The 26,367-nt window shown below is 47.9% G+C and overlaps 7 protein-coding genes across 16 annotated transcripts; 4 read left to right on the top strand and 3 right to left on the bottom strand.

The window, feature by feature from the left end:
- Positions 1-888: 888 nt before the first annotated feature.
- Positions 889-2,098, bottom strand: LOC9659071 (cell division control protein 2 homolog). The gene is made up of 2 exons (XM_002964869.2): positions 1,193-2,098; positions 889-948 (listed from the first exon to the last, which is right to left on the bottom strand). Exons 1-2 carry the CDS (start codon positions 2,096-2,098, stop codon positions 889-891), a joined length of 966 nt encoding a protein of 321 aa, XP_002964915.2.
- A 604-nt stretch (positions 2,099-2,702) lies between these two features.
- LOC9659070 (ABC transporter G family member 31) lies at positions 2,703-7,116 on the bottom strand. The gene is made up of 2 exons (XM_024670045.1): positions 6,873-7,116; positions 2,703-6,811 (listed from the first exon to the last, which is right to left on the bottom strand). The coding sequence occupies exons 1-2, from the start codon at positions 7,114-7,116 to the stop codon at positions 2,703-2,705; spliced, it is 4,353 nt and encodes a 1,450-aa protein (XP_024525813.1).
- Positions 7,117-7,472: 356 nt separating this feature from the next.
- Positions 7,473-9,319, bottom strand: LOC9660460. Its single transcript, XM_002964867.2, has 4 exons — positions 9,253-9,319; positions 8,356-9,207; positions 7,746-8,282; positions 7,473-7,681 (listed from the first exon to the last, which is right to left on the bottom strand). Exons 2-4 carry the CDS (start codon positions 9,160-9,162, stop codon positions 7,598-7,600), a joined length of 1,428 nt encoding a protein of 475 aa, XP_002964913.1. The 5' UTR covers positions 9,163-9,207; positions 9,253-9,319; the 3' UTR covers positions 7,473-7,597.
- A 129-nt stretch (positions 9,320-9,448) lies between these two features.
- On the top strand, positions 9,449-11,238 carry LOC9660459 (alcohol dehydrogenase). The gene is made up of 8 exons (XM_002965208.2): positions 9,449-9,749; positions 9,800-9,935; positions 10,011-10,080; positions 10,132-10,225; positions 10,281-10,494; positions 10,555-10,696; positions 10,755-10,925; positions 10,985-11,238. Exons 1-8 carry the CDS (start codon positions 9,491-9,493, stop codon positions 11,174-11,176), a joined length of 1,278 nt encoding a protein of 425 aa, XP_002965254.1. The 5' UTR covers positions 9,449-9,490; the 3' UTR covers positions 11,177-11,238.
- Positions 11,239-11,278: 40 nt separating this feature from the next.
- LOC9660458 (T-complex protein 1 subunit alpha) lies at positions 11,279-13,991 on the top strand. Its single transcript, XM_002965207.2, has 17 exons — positions 11,279-11,392; positions 11,460-11,524; positions 11,581-11,670; positions 11,728-11,814; positions 11,870-11,929; positions 11,984-12,034; positions 12,094-12,189; positions 12,237-12,302; positions 12,350-12,567; positions 12,643-12,739; positions 12,792-12,878; positions 12,934-13,068; positions 13,127-13,231; positions 13,279-13,407; positions 13,468-13,571; positions 13,638-13,728; positions 13,785-13,991. The coding sequence occupies exons 1-17, from the start codon at positions 11,323-11,325 to the stop codon at positions 13,866-13,868; spliced, it is 1,635 nt and encodes a 544-aa protein (XP_002965253.1). The 5' UTR covers positions 11,279-11,322; the 3' UTR covers positions 13,869-13,991.
- Positions 13,992-14,118: 127 nt separating this feature from the next.
- On the top strand, positions 14,119-17,465 carry LOC9660457. 5 transcript variants are annotated; one of them, XM_024669862.1, is made up of 18 exons: positions 14,119-14,334; positions 14,391-14,408; positions 14,509-14,703; positions 14,758-14,793; positions 14,864-14,899; positions 14,958-14,993; positions 15,046-15,099; positions 15,167-15,199; positions 15,256-15,385; positions 15,439-15,471; positions 15,525-15,661; positions 15,712-15,955; positions 16,063-16,200; positions 16,252-16,406; positions 16,473-16,605; positions 16,665-16,823; positions 16,916-17,149; positions 17,199-17,465. In XM_024669862.1, the coding sequence occupies exons 1-11, from the start codon at positions 14,161-14,163 to the stop codon at positions 15,632-15,634; spliced, it is 855 nt and encodes a 284-aa protein (XP_024525630.1). In that variant the 5' UTR covers positions 14,119-14,160; the 3' UTR covers positions 15,635-15,661; positions 15,712-15,955; positions 16,063-16,200; positions 16,252-16,406; positions 16,473-16,605; positions 16,665-16,823; positions 16,916-17,149; positions 17,199-17,465. The 5 variants fall into 5 exon arrangements, with proteins under 5 accessions (XP_024525630.1, XP_024525628.1, XP_024525627.1 ...); XM_024669860.1 differs by having other exon boundaries at positions 16,252-16,427; positions 16,920-17,149; XM_024669859.1 differs by having other exon boundaries at positions 16,252-16,427.
- A 4,079-nt stretch (positions 17,466-21,544) lies between these two features.
- On the top strand, positions 21,545-23,318 carry LOC112344671. 6 transcript variants are annotated; one of them, XM_024669914.1, is made up of 5 exons: positions 21,545-21,715; positions 21,851-21,990; positions 22,139-22,226; positions 22,276-22,513; positions 22,592-23,318. In XM_024669914.1, exons 1-4 carry the CDS (start codon positions 21,560-21,562, stop codon positions 22,510-22,512), a joined length of 621 nt encoding a protein of 206 aa, XP_024525682.1. In that variant the 5' UTR covers positions 21,545-21,559; the 3' UTR covers position 22,513; positions 22,592-23,318. The 6 variants fall into 6 exon arrangements, 3 of the variants coding, with proteins under 3 accessions (XP_024525682.1, XP_024525681.1, XP_024525683.1); XM_024669913.1 differs by having other exon boundaries at positions 22,276-23,313; XM_024669915.1 differs by having other exon boundaries at positions 21,558-21,785; positions 22,276-23,313.
- The last annotated feature ends 3,049 nt before the right edge of the window (positions 23,319-26,367 follow it).

The raw sequence follows: 26,367 nt of genomic DNA, 5'->3' as shown, positions 1-26,367 counted from the left end.
TCCTCGGGAATGTGTTACTCTCTTTTATTCCTCACCTGAGTTGCTTTGCATTGTTAGCACATATTTAATAAAGTTGTTAAGCTATTTAATTGTGTCAGAGGCCACATAAGAGTTCAGGTTGGATCTTAAATGTTACAAAATTGCATAATAAATGGACTTCAAGTTTTTTATGAGTTGTGGTCAGCTTGATATTTTCTGAAAAAGGCATGCCTTAGTGCTATGTAAGGCCTTGCATAGACATTAACATGATTTAAATTTTTTGCTTATTGAAAAGAAGAACATATTCTTTCTTATGCACAAGAGGGGTAACATGCAGTGTATAATAAAGTCTGGTGCCTTTGTAAGTGGCTGGTACAATTGGAAAATTCTAATTCAATTTAAATTTATAAGGATATACCCTCGCACTGAAAAAGCTCATATAAAGATCAAGCCAGTACCATTTCATGGCTGTAGAATCTCTTGAGGATTAAACAGCTTTGTTTTATTGTTAAATGTCTCAAAATATCAAGTGTATTCAGATATATACCAAAAAACTTTATTATACACTAATCACATGTGGTAGATAGAAATGTCTTGTGTTAAACTTGTTTTACAAATGTTGTCCTTAGGGCCATAACTCAAGCTTTGGACACTGGGAGCTTTTAAGAGCAGTATTCTTAAGTTGTAGATTGAAGAGGTCAAGCACGAAAACTATAAAAATAGAATGCATGCTAGACAGATTGAACTCCAACATGAAGACCCTCCAGCTAAGTGCTAGTTTGAACATCATCTCTTTAAAAGGTAATAACTTTCTAGACTCCAGTTTGAAAAAAATGCTTTATCAACGTTCGCTCAAATTCTGGAAGAGAAACTTTAGCAGTCTTAAAGTAATCTGACTCCAATGCCTCTTTAGCAGTGATTCTCTCCTTGGCTCATGAGATCAAACGCAAGTGAGTCCCCAAGCGTAGACTGTAGAAGTGTAGTTTGACTTTTCAAGCTTGCCCCAAAGGTGAGCATGTTAATAATTATTCCTCACTCAGAAGCTGCAAGAGTATTATTGGCCGCATAAAGAAAATGCAGTATGCTTCTAAAGATGTTTAAAAAGTACAGCCTTTTTTTATTCTCCAGCGCAAGAGAAGGTTACATATTATGCAAAGAGGTTGAGTCTTGTACAAAAAATAGAGTAAAGAAACTTAGAAACCCGAGACCATACACTAGTTTTAAAATAATCTGACTCCAATGCCTCTTTAGCAGTGATCCTCTCCCTGGGATTCAAACACAACATCTTCCTAAGCAGGTCATACGCAGGTGAGTCCCCAAGCCTAGACTGTAGCAAGTTTGATGGATTCCTTGGAAAGCTTGATTTGTACGTGTTATAATTTTCAAGCTTGTTCACTCCTTTCCAAGTCGTCTCGTCCACTGGTCCGATCCATTTCACGATACTGTTCATCACGTCGAGTTCACTGTTTGGAGGGAAGTTTCCATCGTCATCGCCAAAAGGGAATCCCGTTAGTAACTCAAGGAAGATGCATCCGGCCGCCCATATATCAATCTCCCGGCCATAAATATACTTCTCACCACCCAAGAGAAGCTCTGGAGCTCTGTAGTATACATTTCCCATGTTCTTGCAACTGCCCGCACTCGCAAAGCATACACGAGAGAAATCAATGAGCTTGATCACAACGCTGTTGTTAAGATTCTTGTTGTGGTTGATTAAAACGTTAGAGCTCTTGACGTCTCTATGGATTAGGCCTTTAGAATGAACAAAGGCGAGGGCTTCCAGGATCTGCTTCATAATGGACCTCACCGCAACCTCTGGGATTTTCCCTTCTCTCTCTCTCACGTCCCATATGTACGAGCACAAGTCCATGTCCATGAGCTCAAACACCATGAAAAGGCCTTGCTCGGTCACGAGCTTAGAGTGCAGATGGATGATGTTCTTGTGTTGGCATGCCCGGAGAGTTGCGCACTCCCACATCATGTCGGCTGCATCATGTTTGCTTGAGAGCTTCTTCACTGCAACCATGGCTCCAGTGACCCTGTTGCGAGCGAGACGAACTACTCCATCAGTACCTTGTCCAAGGAGAGGTGACTGCGTGCTATAGTCATATCTATCCATCCGGGAACAATGTTTAGACCTATTTCTTTCAATGGATTTTATAGGGGAGAAAGGAAAAAAGGTCAGATTTCCGTATAGGAATAAATGGAGCAATCTTAAAAGGATCTTTACTGGGTGAAAGGGGAGCTGAGTAGAAACGCAAGCCTGACGGGCGATTGTTTGCTTGCAAGTCACAGAATATACTTGAGCGAGCATGAGGTTCATTGTTGATCAAGAAGGCAACGTTTGCTTGGGAGAAAAAACGTAAAAGTGGTGGACTTTGGTGTGTGAAAGCAGGAGGTTATGAGACTGTGAGGCAATATTAAGACAGATAGATACATGGTGGTGGCTTCTTTAGCTGGAAAATGAAATCCTGCGCATCCCCACTAACATGCGTCCAGTCTAGTGAGCTGGCGGTCTCGTCGTACTAGAAGCGAGAGGCTGACTATGCGTCAATACTCAAACTTGACTCCTGTGCTTCTTTGCGTTGCCACGACTTTATCATGGTTGTATCTCACCTCTTCCCGCAAAATTTGGAGTTTCTAGCTATTCTTATAAAATGGGTGTTGTGAAATCTTAACTGTGTTGAAACAATAGAGAAGTAGACTTCATCCTTATATGAAATCTATCGCCTCTGGAAGTTGATGAATTTGATGGAGAACGCAAAGACGAGCCAGAAGAGCAGCATAAACCCCAAAATCACCATCGCGCAAACTCCCACAAATCCCTCCTCAAACCCGAAGTATCGCTCCAGAAACTCCTTGACGCTCATCGTTTCCAATCCATCTCCAACTCCAATCTCGTCCTCCACATCCCCGAGCTGCGACACCGTCAGCCCATAGATCGTCCAGCTGACCGGGTTCAAGTAGTAAAACCACAGCCACCACCCGGGGATCCTCCTCTTGGGTATGAAGAACCCAGAGAACAAGTTCCAGAGCGAGTAGAAGGCCGAGGAAACCACCGAGGCCAGCTGCTGTGATGGTGTAAGCCCCACTGCCATCATCCCGTATAACGTGAAGTACGCCAAGGTGACGAACATGAAGAAGAGATACCACAGGAACTTGACGAGCAAGAGCTCAAACTGGACCATGCCGTACGTGACCACGCCGTAGAGGAGCGTCTGGACGAAGATGTATGGGAGCTCGATCGCCCCCTGCGCGAATGCGTAAGGCAGCGGCGAGTACATCCCCGCTGCCCTCTCCCTGTAGAACACGGTCCTCTCCACGGACACCACCGGCTGGACGCTGGACGCGTTGTTTACTCCCAGGAACACCACCGCCGCGAACAAGACTCCCATGGCGTTGAAAACGTCCTGCTGCGTCTCACGGTGCCTCCCCACGCCCCAGAAGATTGAGCCGAAGATGAGCGCGCAGACGAGCGTGAAGAAGAGCCGGACAACGTTGTAGTATGGGTTCCTCCAGTACGTCAAGTGCTGCTTCCACAGGCAAGCCCGGCACTGGCTCCAAAAGTCCAGGGAGTACTTGGTCGGGAACTCGAGATCCTTGGATCCTGGAGCTGGAGAGCTCAGTGACTCGATCAACTTCTCGTTGTTTTGGTACTGCATGGAGTTCTGGAAGATGTCCGCGAAGGCTTGGCCTAGCCGGAGCTCCGCCGAGGGGCTCGTGACTTCGAGCATCCAGGTCGCTGGATTGTAGCCTTCTCGCAGCGGAGGAACTCCTGGAATAGACTGGAAGTAGTCGATCATGGTTTTGGAGTGGAGTCCCAGCGGGCCGACGTAGATGGCTCGGCCCCCGCGAGTCATCAGCAGGAGCTCGTCGAACGACTCGAAGATATCGATGCTCGGCTGGTGGATGGTGCAAACCACTGTTCTTCCGGTGTCCACCGTGTTTCTCACGGTTCTCATCACGATCGCAGCTGCTCGAGCGTCCAGACCCGACGTTGGCTCGTCCAAGAAGATAATCGAGGGGTTGGCAACGAGCTCCACGGCGATGGTCAGCCTCTTGCGTTGCTCGGTGGACAGCCCCGACGTCCCTGGAAGTCCCAGGAGGGCGTTTCTCAAGTTGCCAAGCTCAACCAGCTCCATGACTTTCTCCACGAACGAATAGCGGGTGGCGGCGTCCACCTCGGCCGGGAGTCGCAGCCACGCGGAGTAAACGAGCGATTCGTAGACGGTCACCTGTGGGGAATGTATGTCCGTTTGTTCCACGTAGCCGGAGATCCTCGCGAAAGTTTTCTGGAGCTTTGGAAACCCGGAGACCCTCACGTCGCCCTGGATGTATCCCCCGGTTTTCCTTCCCGCAAGAACGTCCATGAGAGTCGTCTTGCCGGCTCCACTCACGCCGACGAGCGCTGTAAGAACCCCCGGCCTGAAAGCTCCGCTCACGTCCCGGAGAAGCTGGAGCCTGTCCTCGGTCACTCCCTGGGCTCTCATCTCGGCCGGAACGTCCACGAAGTAGCAAACCTTCTGGAAAGTTAGTGCCAGCGGCTGGAACGGCAGGATCATCCCTTTCGTCACTCCTCCTCCTCCATTCGATACTGGCAAAACCTCGATCGCTACTGGACTCTCACGAACTTCCGCGTCATTGTCCGCCATCTCTCGCAAACTTTCCTCCGAGACCACGGCCTGAGGCTTCCGGAGAGGATTGAGATACGAGAGAGCGAGCGTTCCCAGCAGCTGGAGCAAAACTATATACCCGACCAGCACCGCAATCCCGATCCAATACCAGTAACTCTCCACAAAGAGGCCCCTCGGCTTCAAGATCTTCACGTAGAGCTTTCCGTCGTCACCATGCACGGACTTATCCCACCGCGAAGCTCCAAACTCGTTCACGGCCAGCGCGTTCTCGGCGTACGAGAGCGGCGAGAGCCAATAAGCCCAGATCCACCACCCTGGTATGTGAGTTCTATCGATCACGAAGCCCCCGAGGAGGAAAACAATAAGAATCCCAAATGATCCAAACGTGTTGGCGACGATCATGTTCCTCCCCACGGCACCGATGAAGCGAAACATCGCGAGAGCCATCTGGTGCATGAGAACCAGCAAGAACATATACCGGAAGAACCTCTGCGGCTGTGGATCCAATCCGACCGTGTAGTAGACAATACACGACCATATCACTCCCTCGATCACCGAGTATGGTATCCGGAGCAGCCAGCTTGGGAGCGAAAACGCCCAGCCGGGAAAGAAGAGGTTGTCCCGCTGCTTGTAGAACACTGGCAGCCGATGAACCGTGATCGCCATCTCCGAGAAACCATTGAACATCATGTGGACCAGCGCGTAGAAGAGCGTGGCGAGGTAGAGATTTCCATCGCTCTCACTGTCCGGATGGATCCTCGTCCGCAAGAACAAGGTCCCGGCCACGAACGCCATGAACGCGACCTGCGCAGTCCGGAAAGTGTAGAGGAACCGGTTGCGCTTGATGAGAAGCCACTCGCGCTCGGTGCACGCCTTGAACATCTCCCAGCGCGGGATTCCATACTTGGTCGTCGTGAGCGCGGCGGGGTGGCCGGACTCCTTCTCGAACGGGGACCCGAGGTGGAGTCCGAGGTCTTTGCCAACTTCGTAGCCTTTGAATGCCCTGGCGATGGTGGCGACCGGGACGTAGCTGTAAGGCCGTGTCTCGTCCGCCCAGTACTGCTGCTGATCCTTCCGGGACGTCACCTCCTGGAGGAAGTCCGCGATGGCCTTGCGGGGCGGGAGCTGGAAGCCCAAGCTCGCGAAGAAGTCGAGGATGTGCTCGCGGGGGCCGAGGTAGACGATGTGACCCTCGGCGAGGAGCAGGACGTCGTCGAAGAGCTCGAATGTTTCCGGAGGTGGCTGAAGCAGCGCCATGAGCACCGTCCCCTCGAGCGAGTGCGCGAAGTTGCGGACGCACCTGACGATCTGAAAGGTGGTGGAGCTGTCCAGCCCCGTGGAGATCTCGTCCATGAAGAGCGTCTTCTTGGGCCCGACGATCATCTCCCCGGTGGTGACGCGCTTCTTCTGCCCGCCCGAGACGCCGCGCAGCATGTCGCTCCCCACCACCGTGTCCGCGCAGATCTCCAGGCCCAGGACTTTCATCACGTAGTTCGTCCGGACGCTGTGCCGCGCGCCCTCCACCGCCGCCAGCTTCATGAACGCGTCGATGCATGGATCCGGCCGGATGTTCTCGCGCTTCTCCCGCCGCAGCAGCTCCATCAGTAGATCTATCGTGAATCCAACTCCCTGGCAGCGAGCAGCAAAGTCGAGCGTCTCGCGGACCGTAAGCTCGCCGATGTGATCGTCCTCCTGGCTAATGTACGAGGAAGTTCTCCGAGCTTCGAACTCGTCCAAGGTGTGGCCATTGTAAGTGACGGCTCCGGTGGTCTTGAGGCTTTGATCCAGCTTCCCGGCAAGAGCTCGCAGGAGCGTCGACTTGCCGGATCCGGGAGGCCCCAGCAGCAGCATCGTCCTTCCCGGCTTCACCACCCCGCTCACGTCTTTCAGGATGTGGATCTCGCGTTTTTTCGAGGCCAGGACCCCGGACGCTGCTAGGAGGCCCTCGGTGATGTTCCTCACGAAGTTAACGAGCGTTGGGAGGGCTCTGGATCCGACGTAGGCGTCGGCGGAGACGCGGAGGTTCTGGAAGCGGACCTCCACTCGCGGGATTTGCACTCCCACCGCCTGGATTCTCTCTCGCAGCCTCGCCACCAGCGTTTCGTTGTCTTGGTCCGTGGTGGCGAAGGCTCTCTCGATGATCCTCTGCCTCTCCATCCGGGTCAAGCTGCTCACGTCCATGACGTGCTTGGTCGATCCTGGAGAAAAGTTTAAGCTCTATTGGATCGTCTCGAGAGAGTAAGATCTAAAGCAACATACCTTGATCTTGATCTCCAGCCTCGAGTTCTTCCAGGAGAGTCGTGCGAAGCCGGCGATAAGTTGGGAGCTTCTCCAGGGCGGCCCAGAGAAGATCGTCGTCGCCTCGATCGCGGTGGTGGCCATCACCAAACGCCGAGCCGCCGAGACCATCGTCGTCCGTCCAGGATCGCTGGCCACCGTGCTTGCGCTCGAAGGTGAAGTCGCCGCCCAGCTCGCACGGCCCAAGCCCAGAGGCCTCCGCCATCGCCAAGCCCCGTGACGAAAGCAACACAAAAGGTGGCAAGGTATTTATAGCGCGGGAACTTTAATCTCCTCCTCATGAAACAAGGAAACACTACCTGATAATCGCTTTGAGCCTCGGGAGTAATAGCCTCGCGAGTCAATCCAACTTTCTCCCTTGGGCGATTGGCAGAGAACCCTTCCCAGCGAGGCAAATACTCAAAGCTTTACTGGCATTTTGCTAAGCAGCGCACCGACGAGATAAAAATGCCGCTTGTGGGCAAATGCTGCAAGAATGGCTATCCACCACATTTCTCTCGATCTTTCCAGCATACCCAGCGTTCGATCGCCAAGCACGACTCCGGTGTAAAAACTGATCATAACAGCTCCAAAAGAGAAAGCACACTCTCACCAGTCAAAATCTTTTGCGGGGACTGAAAGCCTTTGTAAATCTCTTGACTAAATTCTTTCTCAGCGTAATTTACAGTTTAGTCTCAAATCCTGAACTAGCTACACTGACGAATCTCTAGACGAACAACTCCTCCTCCCTCTCTCGATTCAAGAATTTTGCAGCACTGCCTCCTCAGTGCCTAGAAAGTTTTTTATCCAGATCATCAGCCAACTTTGATCGATATAGTAATGAAGAACACATACCTTGTACCACGATTCATCGCTTGCTTCCTTGTCCACCAAGATCGTCTCGATCCCAAGCCAGCTCGAGCAAGCCGCGGCCGCCGGCGCCTCACTCTTGACGTAATTGCTCACAGAGATTCCACTGCCATTGCTGCTGCTCTTCACGGATTCCATGTAGAACCTCACGGGCCTCTGGCAGAGATCCACCGGCAGGGCCCTCGTCTTGAACGGGAAGCTCAGCTCACTTCTCTCGCCATACCACCCCACGAAAGTTCTCAGCGGGAGCTCCAGGATCCTGGGAGAGATAAGTTCCTGGCTAACTTGTACGAGGTAGCCCCACGATACCTGGATCGAAAAGTTCCTGTGTCTGTCGTAGCAAATCGACTGCTGGAAGATCCCCGCCGGGTCGATCCTTGCCGCCGAGAAGAGGCGATTGATGGACTGCCGCTGCGTTGCATTGGGGAAGAGCGGATGGATGACGTTGAGATGGTGTAGAGAGAGCGCTGGAGCGATGGGATGAGCTGCTAGAAGCCCAGAAGCATCGCCCAAAACATCGAGCTGGAAGAACGAGCAGCAAAAGAACAAACTTTAGACGATCGAGGAAGAGAGAACACGATTGAGAGAGTTTTACCTGGTGGAATCCGGGCTCTCGAGTGAGCTGCACGCCCAGCTCGGCCATGCAAGCCTGGATCCGATCATCGCTCCCGTAGAGAAAGTGGTACCTCTCGAGGCAATCGTCTTGCATCGCTGCGAGCGCCTCGGCCAGCGCGTAGCTTATTGCGAATCCCCCTCCTCCATAGGCCATGAAGGACGAGAAGCCTCTCACGTTTTGGAGATGGTTCTCGGAGCTGGATCCCACGTAGAAGAACTTGGTGTGGTCATACTTCGCGAGCACGCGGGCGAGATTGTCAACGAAGAAGACCGTGTCATCGTCGCCAAGAACGAACCATCTCACGCCGGGCAGCCCCATCCGAAACATCTCCGAGACGATCCTGGAGATCCGGATGGCGGATCGCCGCCCTCTCGGGAATGTGTACCTGAATCGCGCGGTGCTCTCCGAGATCCGGAGCTCCGGGAGCGAGGAATTGTCCCAGAAAGACTCGGCTAGCGGCGGCGGCTGATCCACGAAGACGAATCCGCGAGTCTGGCCGGGCCTCCACCACGCCTTGATGAAATCTTTCCTCCTCTCAAGAACGCTCGACGCCGCCCCGATCCCAAAGAGGATATTGCTCAGCCGCGTTTCTTGATCTTCTTGATCTTGATCTTGCCCTCGCTCGCGCCGGCGATCCATCGCTCGATCGTAGCTCGCATTGCTCGGCGGCGGCCGCAGCTGCTGGATCAAGAAGCACACGGTGAAGATCGCGAGCGCGAGCTGGAAGATCGCCGGCAATCCCAGCGCTGGCCTCCATGCCCTGGATCCGGGCTCCTTGCCTTCCATCGACGAAGAAGAGATCCAAGAAATCCGGCGCAAGAACCTCGTAATCTGTGACAGCGATCGATCATCCAGCGTCGCGCAATCACGCAATACCTGTGATCGATGACTAGCTCCCGCGACAAATCCCTCATGATTGACGACGTCCGCGTGTGTAAATTCGTTCACGACTCTCCTCCTGTTTCTAGTGTAGGGCAAAAGTAATATAAAACAACGAATATTTCATTCCATCCAGTGAATATTCGTTTTCCAGATTATTTCAGTTAAAGGGATTCGATCCAAAGACCAATTTGGATAAGAAAGCGCCAGCTTCGATCCACACTGGAAGGAAGCAATGCTCCAAGGGCGCCGAGGGTTTAGATCGCTGCTCCTTAGGTTCTCAAATTTCCAGGGCTGCCGCTATGAATCCGGATCGGCAGTGGCGGCGCCAACGCTAGCGCCATCGCCTTCGCTCGATGGCCGAGAGTTCACAGCCGCCGGGACGGCGTCGACAATGAGAGCCGCGGTGCTGTGGGAGCCCGGCAAGCCGATGACGCTGGAGGATATGCAAATGCCTCGGCCGAAATTTGGAGAGGTGCTGCTCAAGACGAAAGGTATGTGGATTGTTTGGATCGATCGATCTAAATTTCCATGGATCGGGCAGCTTGTGGAGTTTGCCACTCGGATTTGCACATCATCAAGAAGGATCAGCCGTTCCCCTTGCCAGTAGTTCTCGGCCATGAAGTGACTGGAGAGATCATGGAGCACGGTCCACACACGGATGCTGCTACACTACAAAGGTATTCTAGCGAAACTTAAAAGAGGTGACTCTTTTAGTGTCAGTGATTCAGTGATTTTTAAGCTGCGAAATCCAGGCTCCCGATCGGTGCACGAGCTGTCGGAGCATTCATCATGCCTTGTGGAGGATGCTTCTACTGCGTCAAGGCAAGTGAAGAGTTTTAGCTAGAATTCCCGTATTCTAACATATAACTCCAGGGACAAGAAGATCTCTGCGAGACTTTCTTTAAGTATAGTAGAGGCAAAGGAGCTCTTTATGATGGACAGACTCGATTATTCATTGCGAGCAATGGTTTGAAAAAATCGCTTCTTTGCTCTCCTGATTTTCTTGGTTTTTTCTCGTGCAGGAAAGCCGATTCATATGTACAGCATGGGAGGCATGGCCGAGTATTGTGTAGTTCCCTCCAACGCATTAGCAGTCCTACCTTCTACTCTGCCTTACTCGGACGCAGCGATAATGGGATGTGCAGTTTTTACAGCTTATGGAGCCGTGAAGAATGCAGCCAACTTACGTGCTGGCGAAACCGTATCCGTGATTGGCATCGGTGGTGTTGGATCCAGGTTTGCTGCACAAAGAGAACTTATTTTTGTTCACGATCTTCTTAACAACGGTTGGAACAGCTGCTTGCAGTTAGCTCGAGCGTTTGGAGCTCGCCAAGTTATTGCAGTTGATGTCGATGACAAAAAGCTGGAGAACTCCAAGAAGCTTGGAGCAACACACACCGTGAACTCAACCAAAGTAAATCCTGTGGAAGCTATCAAGGTAAATCAAGTTCTCAAGTATATTGTAGATGGTCGCTTACAGTCTTTCGTTCGTCCAGGAGCTCACCGGTGGAAGAGGAGTCGACGTTGCCATTGAAGCACTGGGAAAACCAAAGACCTTCCAGCAAACAGCCATGAGCGTCCGCGATGGAGGCCGAGCTGTGATGGTCGGGCTCGCCTCGTTTGGAACCACGGCAGAATTCGACATGGTTCACGTTGTTCGTAGACAGGTAACTCAATCTTTGCGGTGCCTTGGATCCTCTCATCCAAATTTGTTTCGTTTCTACAGGTGAGAATCATCGGTTCTTATGGAGCTCGAGCGAGACAAGATCTTCCAGAGCTCGTCACCCTCGCGGAGATTGGAGCCATCAATCTAAGCAGCGCGGTGACGCAGCGATGTGGTCTGGAAGAAGTGAACCAAACGTTTGATGCCTTGGACAGAGGACAAATCCTTGGCCGGGCCATAGTCGAATTTAATTAACCTTAACGCGGTACTTTGCAATAAACCATAATCTTGGAATATCCCTTTGCTCTTGAATTAAATTAATCTTAATCACTTAGTAAACAGGATTCCTAGAATATCCCTTTGTGCCCTAGTTTTTTTTTGAGCTTGTGACTGCGAGAGCGATGGCGCAGGTGCAGACGCTCGACATTTTCGGCGAGCGGCAGAGCGGCGCCGATGTGCGCACACAGAATGGTGAGATTCTTCGCGCTCTAGTGTGGGATTTCGGCCTTATGTACTGATTCTTTCTGGCGATCTTCAGTCACGGCTTGCGCGGCCGTTGCCAATATTGTGAAGAGCTCTCTGGGGCCAACCGGCCTTGACAAGGTCTGCTTCTTCTTTCTTAGTTTTCTTGAAAAAACGTTCTGTGATCTCCATCGCAGATGCTTGTAGACGATATTGGCGATGTTACAACGACGAACGATGGCGCGACCATCTTGAAAATGTTAGAAGTCGAGCATCCTGCTGCTAAGGTGGGTTCTAGTTCTTTCACTTTTATTTGCTGCAATGCTGATAGTTTAAATCATCAGGTTATGGTGGAACTAGCTGAGCTTCAAGACAAAGAAGTTGGAGATGGTACAACGTCTGTAGTTATTATTGCCGCAGAGCTCTTGAAGGTAAAAATGGCTCTCTCGTTCTTTTCTACTATGTGATAAAGCTTCTAAAATTCAGAGGGCCAACGATTTAGTTCGGAACAAAATCCATCCTACTTCTATCATTAGTGGATTCAGGGTATGTCACGATTGCGTTCTGTGCTGTGTAGATTTTCACAAGTGGAACCTGCAGCTTGCTATGCGTGAATCGTGCAAATATATCGAAGAGAGATTGTCCGTGAAGGTTAGAACTTTGCCATTCATTGCTATTGTGAGTCAGATCTTTTCAAGTTTTGGACGCAGGTCGAAAAACTTGGGAAGGAGTCGCTAATCAACTGCGCGAAAACAAGCATGTCGTCTAAGATTATTGGTACAGACAGTGACTTTTTCGCGAAAATGGTAAAGAACACTTTCATCGCGAGATCGATTAATCAATTCTTTTCCAGGTCGTCGATGCTGTACAAGCTGTGAAGACTGTTAACGAGAAGGGCGAGACGAAATATCCCATTAAGGTTTGTCATTGCCCATTGCTGCAAATTCTGACGAATATGTTTTCCAGTCTATTAACATCTTGAAAGCTCACGGAAAGAGCGGGAAGGACAGCTATCTGTTAAATGGGTATGCTCTCAATACCGGACGTGCTGCACAAGGCATGCCACAACGGGTTTACCCGGCAAGAATTGCGTGTCTAGATGTCAACCTTCAAAAGTCCAAAATGCAAATGGGTGTGCAAGTTCTAGTCACCGATCCACGTGAGCTGGAGAAGATTCGGCAAAGGTAATAGCTATTTTCTTTTCTTTTTCTTTTTTTTTTCTTTTTTGTTATCTGGTCTGACTTTTCTATCTTCTACAGGGAATCGGACATTACAAAAGAAAGGATTCAAAAGATTTTGAAGGCCGGTGCTAATGTCGTTCTCACTACGAAAGGAATAGATGATATGTCTTTAAAGGTATGGCTCAGCGATTCTCTTTTGAAACGAGACTAAGGAGCTGTGATCTCAGTATTTTGTAGAAGCAGGAGCAATAGCTGTACGCCGTGTTCGGAAGGAGGACCTACGGCATGTGGCCAAGGCAACTGGTGCTACAATGGTGGGGTTGAGTATAATTTCAAGGAATTTACTGAAGCGAATCTCCATTCTATCAGGTTGTTACTCTGGCCGATATGGAAGGCGGCGAGTCATTTGACCCTTCTTACCTTGGTCATGCTGAAGAAGTAGCCGAGGAACATGTGGCCGACGATGATGTGATTATGGTTAAAGGAGCCAAGAGCACAAAAGCTGTGAGCCTTGTTATACTTCTGCTTTCGTGGTGCTAGAACTTCTGCTGTTTTGTGACAGGTCTCAATCATTCTCCGCGGTGCGAATGACTATATGCTCGATGAAATGGATCGGTCCATGCATGACGCGTTGAGTATTGTGAAGCGTACACTGGAATCTAGTGCGGTATGTGAACTGAGGACGTCTTTGCGTTTGTACTGACTATCTCGTAGGTCGTTGCTGGAGGTGGTGCTGTCGAGGCTGCATTGTCGGTGTACCTGGAAAATCTGGCCACAACTCTGGGATCGCGTGAGCAGCTGGCGATTGCGGAGTTTGCTGAAGCGCTCCTTGTGATTCCAAAGGTTTGTCTTCGAATGCGTGTTTGCTTGCCGCGATTAACGTTTCTATCTTTCCCCGTGAAGGTTTTGTCAGTGAATGCCGCCAAGGACTCAACAGAGCTGGTTGCCAAGCTCCGCGCGTACCACCACACTGCGCAGACCAAGCCCGACAAGCAGCACTACGCGGGGTAAGAAGCTTGCCATCCGAGGAACGCCGGCGATTCTTACAGCATCGTGTTCGTGCTTTTATCCAGTTATGGTTTGGATCTGCTGAAAGGAGCTGTGAGGAACAACCTGGAGGCCGGTGTTTTGGAGCCGGCAATGAGCAAGCTCAAGATCATACAGGTTAAATCCACTCTATATGTTTGTTTCTCGCTTCTGACCCCGCCGCCTCGATCCAGTTTGCCACCGAAGCCGCCATCACCATCTTGCGAATCGATGACATGGTGAAGCTCTACAAGGAAGACAACCAAGACGATGAGTGATGAGTTAGGCGACAATGGTTTTGTGTTGTGGAGGACCAAATTTTGCATTAACAGTGTAGTAGTTTTGTAATTTTAATAGTTGGACAGCTATAAATTTTACCTTTAGCCTAACATAAATCACAAGAACACTGTAATTTGTTTTGTAATTAGTTATTAGTCTAAATTAACTAGTATCAGGTTAGTAAACCATATGTTTCTATTACCTTTCCAAACTTCTTTTCATAACTTTGCACGTTTAGGGTTTATGGCACCTTTAAGAGAACGAGATTCTAGGGTTTAGGAGATTTCCACGATGAGGCCGCAGCGGCAAGCGCGATCCAGGATTTCCTACGCCGAGAGCGTCTCTGACGACGACGATGAAGATTTCTCGGCGCTGCCCGTGAGAACCAGCGCAAGGCGGCGGCCGGAGCGTGAGAGCAGAAGCTCGGCAGCAGCAGCAGCAGCAGCAGCACACAAGAAGAAGAAGGTATGAGTCTGTGCGAGAGAGATTTTGGAGCTGTGGCGCTCATTCCTTTGTTCCAGGCGAGGCCAAATCCAAAGGTACTCACCCACACTCTGCTTCGTTTGGGTTTGCTTTTTCTCTTGTTTTTCCTTTTGCGTTGGAGAGAGGAGATTTACCCGCAGATTTTTTTTTTTCCAGGAACGGGCAGAGGCAATGCAGCTTGAGAGGGCCATCAGAGAGTCACTCAATGATGTAGCGGTGGCCTCAGAGATCTCGACGGCCAGTTTTGTTTCTTCGTCGCCCACAAATCCATCCATTGCGTTCCAGTGCTTGCTCGATGTTACTTACGAAGAAGGTCGCTCAAGAGCTTTTGAGCTACAAGAATCTGGCGAGGTATTCTTTCTTCGCTGATTTTGTTTCCTTCTCATTTAGAATGCTCGTTTCCAGGCAGCTGATGCAGGAGACCGCTCGAAACAGTACGAGGTACTACTCTTTCGCCTTTTCTATTCTTTTGCTCCTTGACCGTGACAATTATGTGGTTTCTTGCTTGTAGCCAAGTGGTGCAGGAAATCTCACGAAACAGCCACAGGTGCCTCTCTTCGCGCTTTTTCCCTTTTATGCGTTTACTTTTGATTCTTCGTTTGCAGCCGGCTGATGTAGATGATCTTGCGAAAGTGCAAGAGGTGCCACTCGATTTTTCTATTTCTTGCACAATTTTTTAGAGTTTCTCTGCAGCCAACTATGGAAGAGGATATGGTTCACGAAGAAGATCGAGCGACGCATCAAGAAGTACGTAAGTTTTATCTATTTTTCTTCTCGTTTATAAATTCTGTCCTTGCTGGCGACTGGAGCCCAGGTAGAAGATATGCCAGACAGCACCAAACGTAGAGTAAGTTTTTGCGCTTTACTTCTTTGCTTTAAGGAAGTGTCTGTTTGATTGGAAAGGGCGAAAAGGAAGAGCAAGGGAACGGCACGAATGCTAGCAGACACGCTTCTCCGAAGAGAATTAAAAAGCGGAGAATGAATGAAGGAGAAGATGTAAGTGCTTCTTTTGGAGTAGGCGAAACCGCAAAAGGTAAGCTCTTCTTTTTTCTTATCTTTGATCAGCGCCTCCCTGGAATGTGACAGTGAAGAAGCCTGAATGTTCCTCTGCAACTCCGGGTAAGGCATGTCGCTCGTTGATTGTTGCACAACACTCTCTTTCTTTTCTACAGACGAGCTCCTGCCTCCAGTACAATCCTCGACCACTCTATCACAGCGAAGAGTAGTGGGATTGTCCAGACGTTTCAGGCCACCGTCATTACACCCTTACTTGAACAGTTGAGCAGCGCATCCTTTTCTATCTTTAGAGGTACTCTCTCGGTTTCTACATTTTCCTTGATCTCACTGTGTCATCTACAGGATATCAAAGTGGTTCGTTGAGGATATTGGAAGTTTTCCACCAAAACTGAGACGGAGAAATTCGCCATGTTTAGTCGAGCTCATCACGAAAAGCTAAGTAGCGGTTTCCTCGAGTAATAGAATATCTTATCATAGAGCGTTTTTTTATCCCTCCTTTAAACTTGAAGATTCATGTACCAGGGGGCTTTCTCAGTCTAGTATAGGCAACTCAGGAAATACTATTCGCATTTCAGTCTGGTTACAGGTGCGTTGGCAAAGCCATAGCTCTTGCTTTAGGTGCTGTCGGTGCCAAAGTAAGGCTCTTGTTTTTAAAGACTTTTCTACAGTTCCTCTCATAACGCGTTTGTCTAGGAAGTTTGCGTTCGTGGAGGAATCGTCAACGTAACGCACGCAGCCGACGGTGAGGGGCAGCAAAGGCGTTAAGATGCGTTACAAAGTCATGTAGGAACTGGTAGATGACATGAGGAGGGTCTCTTGAAGCCCATCCAGGTACATGGTTCTTTGCATTTCCATCCTCCCGTCACTCAAACTTGTCTCCAGGAGGAAAATCCAATTGGAAATTGGAGGTTCGAGCGGTTTTCACGAGTGGAAGTGGACGAGTGGCGTTATGCATGGTGACGGAAGGAAAGCTGACCAAAGGCTACAAGCGAGGGAAGAAAAGCGTGCACACTGGGAGCTTGAGCTCGCTTCGACGGGTAAAAGATGTAGCCAAAGAGGTATCTACGTTTATCTCTGCTCGCTACGTCCAATTCAAGTTCCAGGTTTTGGAATGTTGTCGATGGGTTCAACGAGTGGCAAGAAGGCGACACCATACAGGCATGGAGAAGCAAAGAACTGGCGAGGACGCGCCCGCGACTCTCTAGCCAGCGAGAAGAAACGCTCAAAATCATAAAGGTTGGAACTTTGCCATTCTCTGCTATTGTGAGTGATATCGTTTTAAATTTTGGACACAGGTCGAAAACCTGGAGAAGACTCTAATCAACTGCTCGATGTCGTCCACAGCCAGTGCCAAATCGGTAAAGAACATTCTCATTGCAAGATCGGCTATGTCGTCGATGCGGTCCAGCCTGCGAAGACTGTTAACGCGAGAGCCAAAATATCCCACTAATGCGGTATGTGAGCTTTGGACGTGTGTGTGTTGTTTTTTTTCTCGTGTCCCGACTGACTGCCTCTCTAACGGACACCACTTTCACCATTTACCCAGCCAGCTCCCTGCCGTCTTCTCCCGCGCGTAGGCACCAAGAACAGCCACAAAGATTCTCGCGTCCTTGATCCAGCATGATGGAGAAAAGTTCCAGTGCCAAATCCTTTTCTCCACTCCGAGAACTTTCCGTTGTCGGTGTAACTGGAAAATCTGGGCATGATTCCGAGAGCAGGCCACAACTCTGAGATTGCGTGAGCAGCTGGCGATTGCGGAGATTGCATTGTGATTCCACAGGTTTGTCTTAGAATGAGTCGATTAACGTTTTCCATCTTTCCTCGTGAAGGTTTTGTCAGTGAATGCCGCCAAGAACTCAACAGAGCTGGTTGCCAGGCTCACACTGCGCAGACCAAGCGCACCACACCGCAGGGAATGAAGCGCCGGCGATTCTCACAGCATTGTGTTCGTGGTTTGCTGTGAGCAATAGGATGCTCGCCGATTATTTGGAAACAAAAAGTATTTCCACCAAGTCACTAGGCACTTTGTTTAATGCTTTTATTCAGACGTATTGGATTCTTTTGAATAAGAAAGGTAAAAATTGTTTGTGGAAAAAGCGGTTTCACATTTCACAGCCTTTTTGGTATAGGAAATTATAAAAAAGGCAATTGCTACATCAAGACTAGGGTTAAACAGACTTTCAAGGGGATGGCGCTTGACGAAGGTAAGCCTCAAGAAGAGGTGCTACTTGATGCACTTTGGAAGCTGAAGGAGCTCTACGAGCTACTCAAAATACCTCCCCCACAAGACGAAGAAGCTGCTACACCGAGCACTGAATCGATGGAGGAGCACAGGAAATTGATGGACGAGCAGATGGCACTGGTGCGATCTATGGAGGCGATGGAGTTTAACCAGGCAAGCATGGGAGACTTGTTCTCGGTGGAAAAGGAGCTGGGTCAGGGAGGCCAATCAAGTGTCTACCAAATCAAACGCAAGAGCGACGGTCAATTGTTCGCTTGTAAATCAATTCGAGTCACCGACAATCTTGAAGACCAAGCGGAGTTGGAGATGAGAGTACTCACGAAACTCTCCAAGAGCACAGCAAAAAGTGGTGTGGTTCAACTAGTGGACGTTTTCAAAGAACAAGAATACTATCACCTTGTCATGGAGTTGTGCCAGTGCTCGCTGCGAGATGTGTTGAAGGACAAAGGGAGGCTGAGTGAGCACGAGGCAGCACTGGTGATAAAGAAAGTGGCCAGGACTGTGGGCGAAATGCACGACATGGGAATAGCTCATAGGGATATCAACACTGCCAACATCCTCCTAGGGATTAAGGAGAAATTTGACAGCATAAAGGTGGCTGACTTTGGAACGTGTTGGTTGAGCGAGGGGCCAGGCGTAAAATTTAGGATGAGCGACCTTTCTGGGACACAGGCTTACAGTGCCCCAGAGATGGTGAATTCTGATGATGAGTATGATGAGATGGTAGATATGTGGGGCATGGGCATTGTCTTGTATGAGATATTGTCGGGGCAGTTTGCATTCTGGGTGGGGAGGAAGGAAGTGCCTGTAAGCTCCCTTGACTGGACGGATGTGAGCGAGGAAGCCAAAGATCTCATTCTCCAGCTGCTCCACTTGGACCCGAGAAAGAGGCTGCCAATCCATGAAATTGAGAAGCATCCATGGGTCGTCAAGCATTCTGCTGTACAGCAGGAATTGTATCTGGAGATGGAGAAGATGGTTTTGAAGCCGGGCTTGAAGCGAAGGCGAGGTGATCAAGAAGAAGCAGAGGAAAGTCTTGTGGCAAAAAATGTGTGGCTGTGGAGCATAAGTTGCCTTAACAGTTTTGGAGAATGAGAATGCCATCCGAGGAGCACTACGAGCGTCTGTTGGACATGTCTTGTCATGTCTTGTCAGAAATTCTATCCCAGCCACGTTGTACGGGGGAATTTTCTTGCCTTCAAGAACGAAAAAGAGAAAAGAATTCTTACCATACAAAATAAATGTACCAGAAGAATTTCTACTCTGGGTATCGCTCTAGGCTTTTTGACGAGATGCACTGGCCAGGTTCTATGAGCTGCATTCTTGTTTTCTTGTTTGCCCCTGATCGATCGATGTCCCAGACGGTATGCTCAAGCACAGCAAGAGCGACAAAGATTAGTGCGAGACTTTTTCTAAGAAGACTTACTCGTAGGTTCGGGCACTACACCATCCACTGGGAGATCGGTGCCGGTGAAGGCACCACTTCTGGATTGTGAAATCCTGTGAGTGTCTATTGTTGGAATCAGCTCTGCGATTGTGGACATGTCTTGCAACACAAATGGTTCTTCGCTCGATCGAAGGTTGTCTTTTAGATTGCTTCTATACATTCGTGAAACCATGATGCTGTGACAGGAGCTCCACTATACATGGCTCCCTAGAGCAGACTCTTGGTGTGATATTGTAAAGTTCTGTTTGTTTTACATTGACGCGCATTGTCATGAACAGGAATGAACTCTATGTTGGCCAGCCTCCTTTTTACTCCTGTTTACAGGAGGTAATTGTTGTTATAACTTTAGCTATCGCTGTAGAGCAGGATCCACCTGATGCTCTCAAAAGTTTTTTGAAAGGGCTCTTTAACAAGGTTCGCTTACCGCAGGATCCAACAAAAACGTTCATAGGTTTCTATTGACATCTGACGAAATAGCAGCACGGGTAAGATATTGCTAAAAAGAGGCCATAATTGACAAATGTGGGGAGCTGCGACTACATTCGAAAGAGGATGTGATGCTGCCTGGAAATATTGTGCTAGCATCACCAAATTTTGAGCAAAAGCACATCGGTCTGGACAAACAGCATTGGCACGCGAGAGCTCTTATCAAGTCACGGAAACTTCTGCAGAAGGACAATGAAAAATTGTTATAGCGATAGAAGCATTACCAGCACTATCGAGAGGAGCTGTGCACGCCTGACTAGTACTGACATTAGATGGACACGGCACTGATTCTGGTCTTTTGGTAGGAGCTGGCTCCACCTTGTGTAGTGCACGATCGTTACGTTAGTGCGTGCCTTATTTGGCGCAGGAGCTGTATCACAAAGAGCGTTTCAGATTGATATGCATTTGTGGACGTCTTGACCAGCTTCCGGAGAAGCATGTAGGCATGTGGCCTAAATCTTTTGACTGGTAAAGAAGCTCATCCTCAAGTCAATTCTGAGAAGCTGGACAGAAAGCTAAGAACGACAGTAATAAGTTGTCCAATTGGCATCTATACACTTGAAGGTGTTCAGGCTGGCCTCTGTCATTCGCTCTACGTTGTCTTCTACACTTTAGGTGTGTTGATTTTTTTTTGTTGATACTTGTTTGTTTCAAGATTCTTTTAACCTGGTACATACTTTAGCCAATTGTCCACTGGTATCTCAGTTAAAAAGATCGTGCTTCGAATCAAACTCCAGGTGGTGCTGACGGCACTGTGGTTGCTGCGATATTCAGCATGCTATCTGAGTATTTGGCGAGCAGTCAGGGAGGTGGCAACAAAGGTTCTGGTATTGACGGTGGTCTTTTCTTTCACACTTGCGGCTATTGCTCACGGGTTGGCAGCACAAGGAAGACTGAGCTTGTCATCGATGCTTACAACGTCAGTTCCTACAGTAGCTGAGCAACCTCGCTCAGCTGCTGTGGGCAGCGATTCTTATGCTGGGAAAAAAATGCAGACCGTTCCTCCGTGATCTCGGATGCAAGGAGGTTCGTTGCCATGGTTGGGAAAGCTCTCTGGGCCTTCTTAGCCATGGCGACGACAGGTTTGTATGGGAAAAGAACATCTCTATCTAGGAAGCACTCCAAAGACAGCGAATGACTGCTCCAGGTGGTGGGATTATCTCCCTCCCGGCGTCTTATATGCAATTTCAGCTCTCGAAGCGGCATTTAACGCAGCTGCAAGTTTGGGAAGGATACAACGGGGCGTTTCACCACACTTATCAACGCCAGCATGTCTCTGTACTGGCAGCTTCTGCACGAGGTCTCGGTTGCAGAACAGCTTGTTTTTTCTAATACGTTTCAGCTTTTGTGAGATGCTTGGAGTTTCTGGGCATGAAGGACATGTGCCATTGACACTGTGAAAGGATGTTTTCTGTCCCCCGAAGGCAATTGTCTGTCTTCTCTGCAGTGCAGTGTTTCCTTAAATCTCGATTTGCAGCAGACGATCCTATGTATACCCCACTGCCGCAGTTCCTTTTTCATGGAGAAGTAGCTTCTCACTTGAAGGTAGAGTGCAATGTGCCTCTTCTTCCGATGGCTGGTAACGTTTTTTCTTCGTCCCAGCTCGCAAACTTGGATGGGAAGCAACTCTCTTAGAACTTATGGGGTAAAAGCTCAAAGGCTTTGAGAACAATCAAAAGCAGATGGTACAACTTGACAATCCTACAACGCGGAAGATGCAGAGTGACAAAGCTCGTGCAAGAGCTCAGCTCCGCATGCAGCGATGGTCTCTCAGGAAACACCGAAGTGGGATCATGTATTTCAAGTGAGCCTGGCTTGCATTTGAGGTGGGGAGCATTGTTTCACAGGTGAGATGAGCGAGCTGAAGAAATCATCGAAGCATTGCTGAGCATTGGCATTCTGAGTCCATACAGCGGTTTCATACGCTCGGTTGCGAGAGCTTTCGAAGGTGCTCGAGCTCTCGAGCACTGGTGGTGGAGTTGTAGTTAATAGATAATAGTAACGCGGAATATCCCATGACAACCGGCTGCTGTCGGTGGAGCAACCGACCGCCGTTGGATGGGGTTTCGAAATTGGAGGCTGGGATTAGCCCTATAGCACAGTGCCTTTCAAGGATCCATGGCGTCGTTGTGCTCGGCTTGCAAGGCGGCGCTGGCCCCTTGTCGTGTGAGGTGCGTCGTTTTTACATTTTTCAGGCTAACAGGCGGTGTGAATGATCTCGGAAGATTGTGCACTGACCATGTTCGTGTTCCAAAGCGAGCAAACTGCTGTTCGGTTCTGAAGGTCAGACTTTGAGGATATTGCAGATCGTGAGCTTGCTCAGCGACATTCTCGACAGCATGATGAAGAAAGGAATACCTGATCCGTGCGTGTCTCCTGTTTCTCTGCACTCCCTAAGGTGCATCAGGTCCTCAACACGTTGTTCGATCTCTCCCGTCGGGCAAAGGTAATAGCACAAAAGAAAGGACTTGGAAGGCTCTAGGAAGTTGCTTTGTGATTCTGAAGGTTTGCATTCGAATGCAGGTTTGCTTACCCTTTAAAGATATTAAAGATAAGTGTCTTTCTAAGGAAATGGACGCTCGCTGGTTTTCTAGGAGAGAAGAAATGGATGCTGATCAGAAATCTGGGTGCCTGAAGAGGGAAGTATGGAGTTGTGATGACGGCGGGATGGACTGGAGCAAGGTAAGGAGTCGTGTGAATTCTTTGTTGATGATCCTCTTCTCCTTCCCAGGTTGTCCAAGCTCCCCTCTCTCGCTATGCTTGTGGAAAATTGGAGGACAGTGCTCTTGGAAAATCATCGGAGGACAGTGCTAGTGGAAAATTGGAGGATGGCACTTATGGAAAAATTATTAGACAGTGGTTGTGGAAGAGAATTGGAGGACAACACTCTTGCTTCTGGAAAATCATCAAAGAACAACGTTCATGTTTGTGGAAAAGAATTAAAGGATGGCAACTACAGCAGAAGTGAGGTGAGTTGTCAAAGGTGAATTCTTTTTTAATCTTTTTGGTTTTTCTTTCAAAGTCGCAAGAAAATAATGTTCTTTCAGCATTAACGGGGCAAGATCTAATAAGTTTGTTTCTTCATTATTAATTGATGTGGTTTGTTTTTTAAGATTTTGTGCGGACTCTTAGCACTTGCCCAAAGATTTCAGACACGAACGTAAGCTTTTGGGATCCAAGATGACTCATTATCTTGGGGGAGCCAAATGGCATATGCTCATTAGGTTGCATGGTTCAATGAGGAAAATGAACGGCTTATAAAACTCTGGACGAGCCTTTTGTTTTCATCTTGAATCCCAAAAGTTTACATTTGCATCTGGAATCTTTGGGCAAGTGATAAGAGCCTCCGCAAAATCTTAAGAAACAGACAACATCAATCAATAATATATATAATGAAGAAATAGACTTACTAGCTTTTGCCCTATCAATGTTGGAAAAATATTCTTCTCTTGCAACTTCGAGAGAAAAACCAAAGAGGTAAAAAAAAAATTCATCTCTCACAACTCACCTTACTTTTGTTGTAGTTGTTGTCCCCCAATTCTTTTTTGTGAACACGAGTGTTATACTCCGATGATTTTCTGGGAGCGAGAGTGCTATCCTTTTATTCTTTTCCATAACCACTATCTTTTATAATTTTCCACGAGTGCCATCTTCTGATTTTCCATGAGCACTCTTAAAGAAAGGCTCCTCAAGACTTACTCGTAGGTTCAATTAATCCCCGATTGGTTTGGTATGTAACAAAAGATTTGAAGGTAGTATTAGTTTCATACCTTACTGCAGCTCCTTCACTATTTTACTTCAAATTTTTGAAAAGGATGTAAAACATAAGTTAAAGCACATCGGTCTAGGTAAATAGCGCAAGAAAGCTCTGAAGTAAAGACAATGAAAATCAATACTAAGCATTATCAAGAGGAGCTGTGCATGCCTGAGTAGTACTGTCATTAGATGGACAGGGCACTGATTCTGGTCTTTTGGTAGGAGCTGGCTCCTGTTGGTGCACGATCGAGTACATTAGCAGGTGATTCTAGCACAATATTTCCAGACAGCGTCACATCCTCTTTCGAATGCAGTCGCAGCTCCTGCTTCCCGCACCACATTTGTCAACTATGGCCTCTTCTTACCCATGACGAGAGCTACTGGAGTGGCATTGCTCCTGGAAAGAACTGGTGCTGCTATTTCGTCAGATGTCTCCTCCAACAATTCAGTCTACAATTCAGTTTAGAAATTTATGAACATCCTGTGGGGTAACCCAGTAAGCGAACCTTGTTTTCAAAAAGCTTTTGAAGTTTGAGCTGAGAGAATTAGGTGCATCCTGCTTGACAGCGATAGCTAAAGTTATAACAAAATTGCAACAATTAACTTCAGTCTATGGCGAATAAGCATGTAAAGAGAGTTAGAGTAATAAGGAGGCTGGCCAACATAGAGTTCATTCCTACTTATGACAATGTGCGTTCTGTTTGTGAAACAAACAGAACCTTACAATATCACATCAAGAGTCCATACATCTGCCATGTGGTTATAAAGCTGCTCTAGGGAGCCATGTATAGTGGCACTCCTGTCATAGAGTCATGTATAGAAGCAATCTAAAAGACGTCACAGGAGACCAAGATTGTAGGAGAGCTGATCGTCTTTGCTCTTGCCTCAACCTCACGGGATCAAGCCTTATGTTAGTTTATGGACATCTTCACCAGCTGCCGGAGAAGTGTCAAGGCAATGTGGGCTCGGCCTAAATCTTTTGACTGGTACAGAAACTCGTTCTCAAGTTTTCCGCTTGCAGTTCTGAGAGGCGATGGTGGCATCTATACACTTCAAGGTGTTCAGGCTGGCCTCTGTCATTTGCTCTACATTGTCTTCTACACTTAAGGTGCATTGATCTTCTTGTTGGTAGTTGTTTTCTTTCAGATTCTCTTAACTTGGTGCATACTTTTGCCAATTGTCTGTGAATGTCGTACTGGTATCTTAGTTAAAGATTGTGTTTCAAATCAAATTCCAGGTGTTGGTGACAGCATTGTGGTTCTTGCAATATTTAGTTTTGGTATTGATTGTGATCTTCTCTTTCACACTTGTGGTTGTTGCTCACTGGTTGGCAGCACAAGGAAGGCTGAGCTTGTCATCAATGCTTACAACATCAGTTCTTAAACAGCAGGCAAGCTAGCAAGGTACAGCAGCTGAGCGACCTCAGCTGCTGCAGTCAGTAATTTTAAGGGTAAAGGCTGGTGTAAGCCATGGAAAAAGAACTGCATGCTAACAAACTTCTGCTTTCTACTATAATAGTATAGGACATAAATGTAAATCATTAGCCACAGGAACGTTTCGAAATCCTATCTTTGTAACGTGAAACAGTTGACTGATTGGCTGCTGTCGGTGGAACGAGGGGGGGGGGGGGGGGGGGCCGGGGGAGTGTGCGGGGTTGGGGTGGTGGGGGGCGGGGGCAGTACCTGGAGCTTCTATATGAATCCAAGTTCTGGAGGTACCTGGAGCCTAAGATGGAAGTATAGATTGCATGCATTTTATGGAGCTGTGACGAGCTCACATATGATTCAGGAGCTAGAGGAGTTGGAGCAGTGGAAGTGCGAGTTGAGGTAAATGTAAACTGACATGTTTAGAGCTTCAAGCTTATTTTATAAATACAAGTCTCAGAGCACATTAATGAGGAACTAGACCTCTCCCTTGTGGAGCCAGAGCTCACCACTGAGGAGCTGAAGTGCACCCTTGAAGTCCCACAGCCAAAGTTGGATTAGGTAAATTTAGATTGCATGCATTTCATGGAGATGTAGTGAGTTCACATGTGATTTAGGAGTTACAGGAGTTGAAATAGGAGAAGCATAAGTTGGAGGCAAATGTAAATTGAAATTCTTGGAGCTCAGAGCTTATTTTATGTATTCAAGTCTTGGAGCATATTATTAAGGTCCCGGAGCCAAAGCTAGATGAGGTAAATGGTAAATTATGTTTTATGGAGCTCTAGTGAGTTTGACATAGAATTCCAGGTCTGTGGCCAGTCTGAGCCAGAGGGCTGGAAGAGCAGCAGAAGCTCTAGCTCCAGCTCAAGTACTTACAAAGTCTTGTGGACAATTTGGGTGAGTTTTTTGTGTTATTCTACAAGGCAGTCTATTCGGAATCAAAGAGTTATGCTTATATCTCTTTTGTCTTCTACACTGAAAACTCCTGGTGGGAGGAAGTGCAAAAGCTACAGTCATGTATTTTCATCTGTGCCTTACGTTTACATAAAAAATGTTAAAAGATGACCGAGATGGCAAATATGATAATCAACATGCATGGACAAAGCCTCTAGCACAAGGTAATAGTACAAAATTTTAAACTCTTGAATCAAAGCCATTGTGCAAAAACCTTGGTTGAGGAGCGTAAATGCAGCTAGGAAAATTAGCAGAGTTGAATCTGAAAGTTCTTAAGACACTTGAAAAGCTTATTGACTTCTTTAAGGCACAAGCAACTGACTCTGATATCTATAACCTCTTTACAAGACCTCCTTTTTTAATTAATTGTTGGCATGAACAAGAATTTCTCAAATGATTTTGACATCGAGCAGTGTAGAACCCTTTCAGACCTTTAGTTACAGTATGGTACTCATTTTATGTAGCTAAGAAATAATATTTAGAACAACTCTTTGACAGTGTAAGTAAGTCCAAATAAATTTTGAGATTTTAAATACTTTTTCTTTCCTTTGTTGTGAAGGAAAGATTAAAAGTTAAGACCTCAAATTTACTTGAGCTTATTTACATTTTCAAAGAGTTATTACAAATGTAATACATGATGCGACATAAACTTCCTACTGCTCTTGGAATCATTTGAGTCATTTTGTGGT

The sequence above is a fragment of the Selaginella moellendorffii genome, unplaced genomic scaffold (genome assembly GCF_000143415.4).
Source record: "Selaginella moellendorffii unplaced genomic scaffold, v1.0 SELMOscaffold_5, whole genome shotgun sequence".
NCBI classification, from domain to species: Eukaryota; Viridiplantae; Streptophyta; class Lycopodiopsida; order Selaginellales; family Selaginellaceae; genus Selaginella; species Selaginella moellendorffii.
The sequence above is the reverse complement of the archived record's forward strand: the minus strand, read 5'-3'. Positions and strand labels throughout refer to the sequence as shown.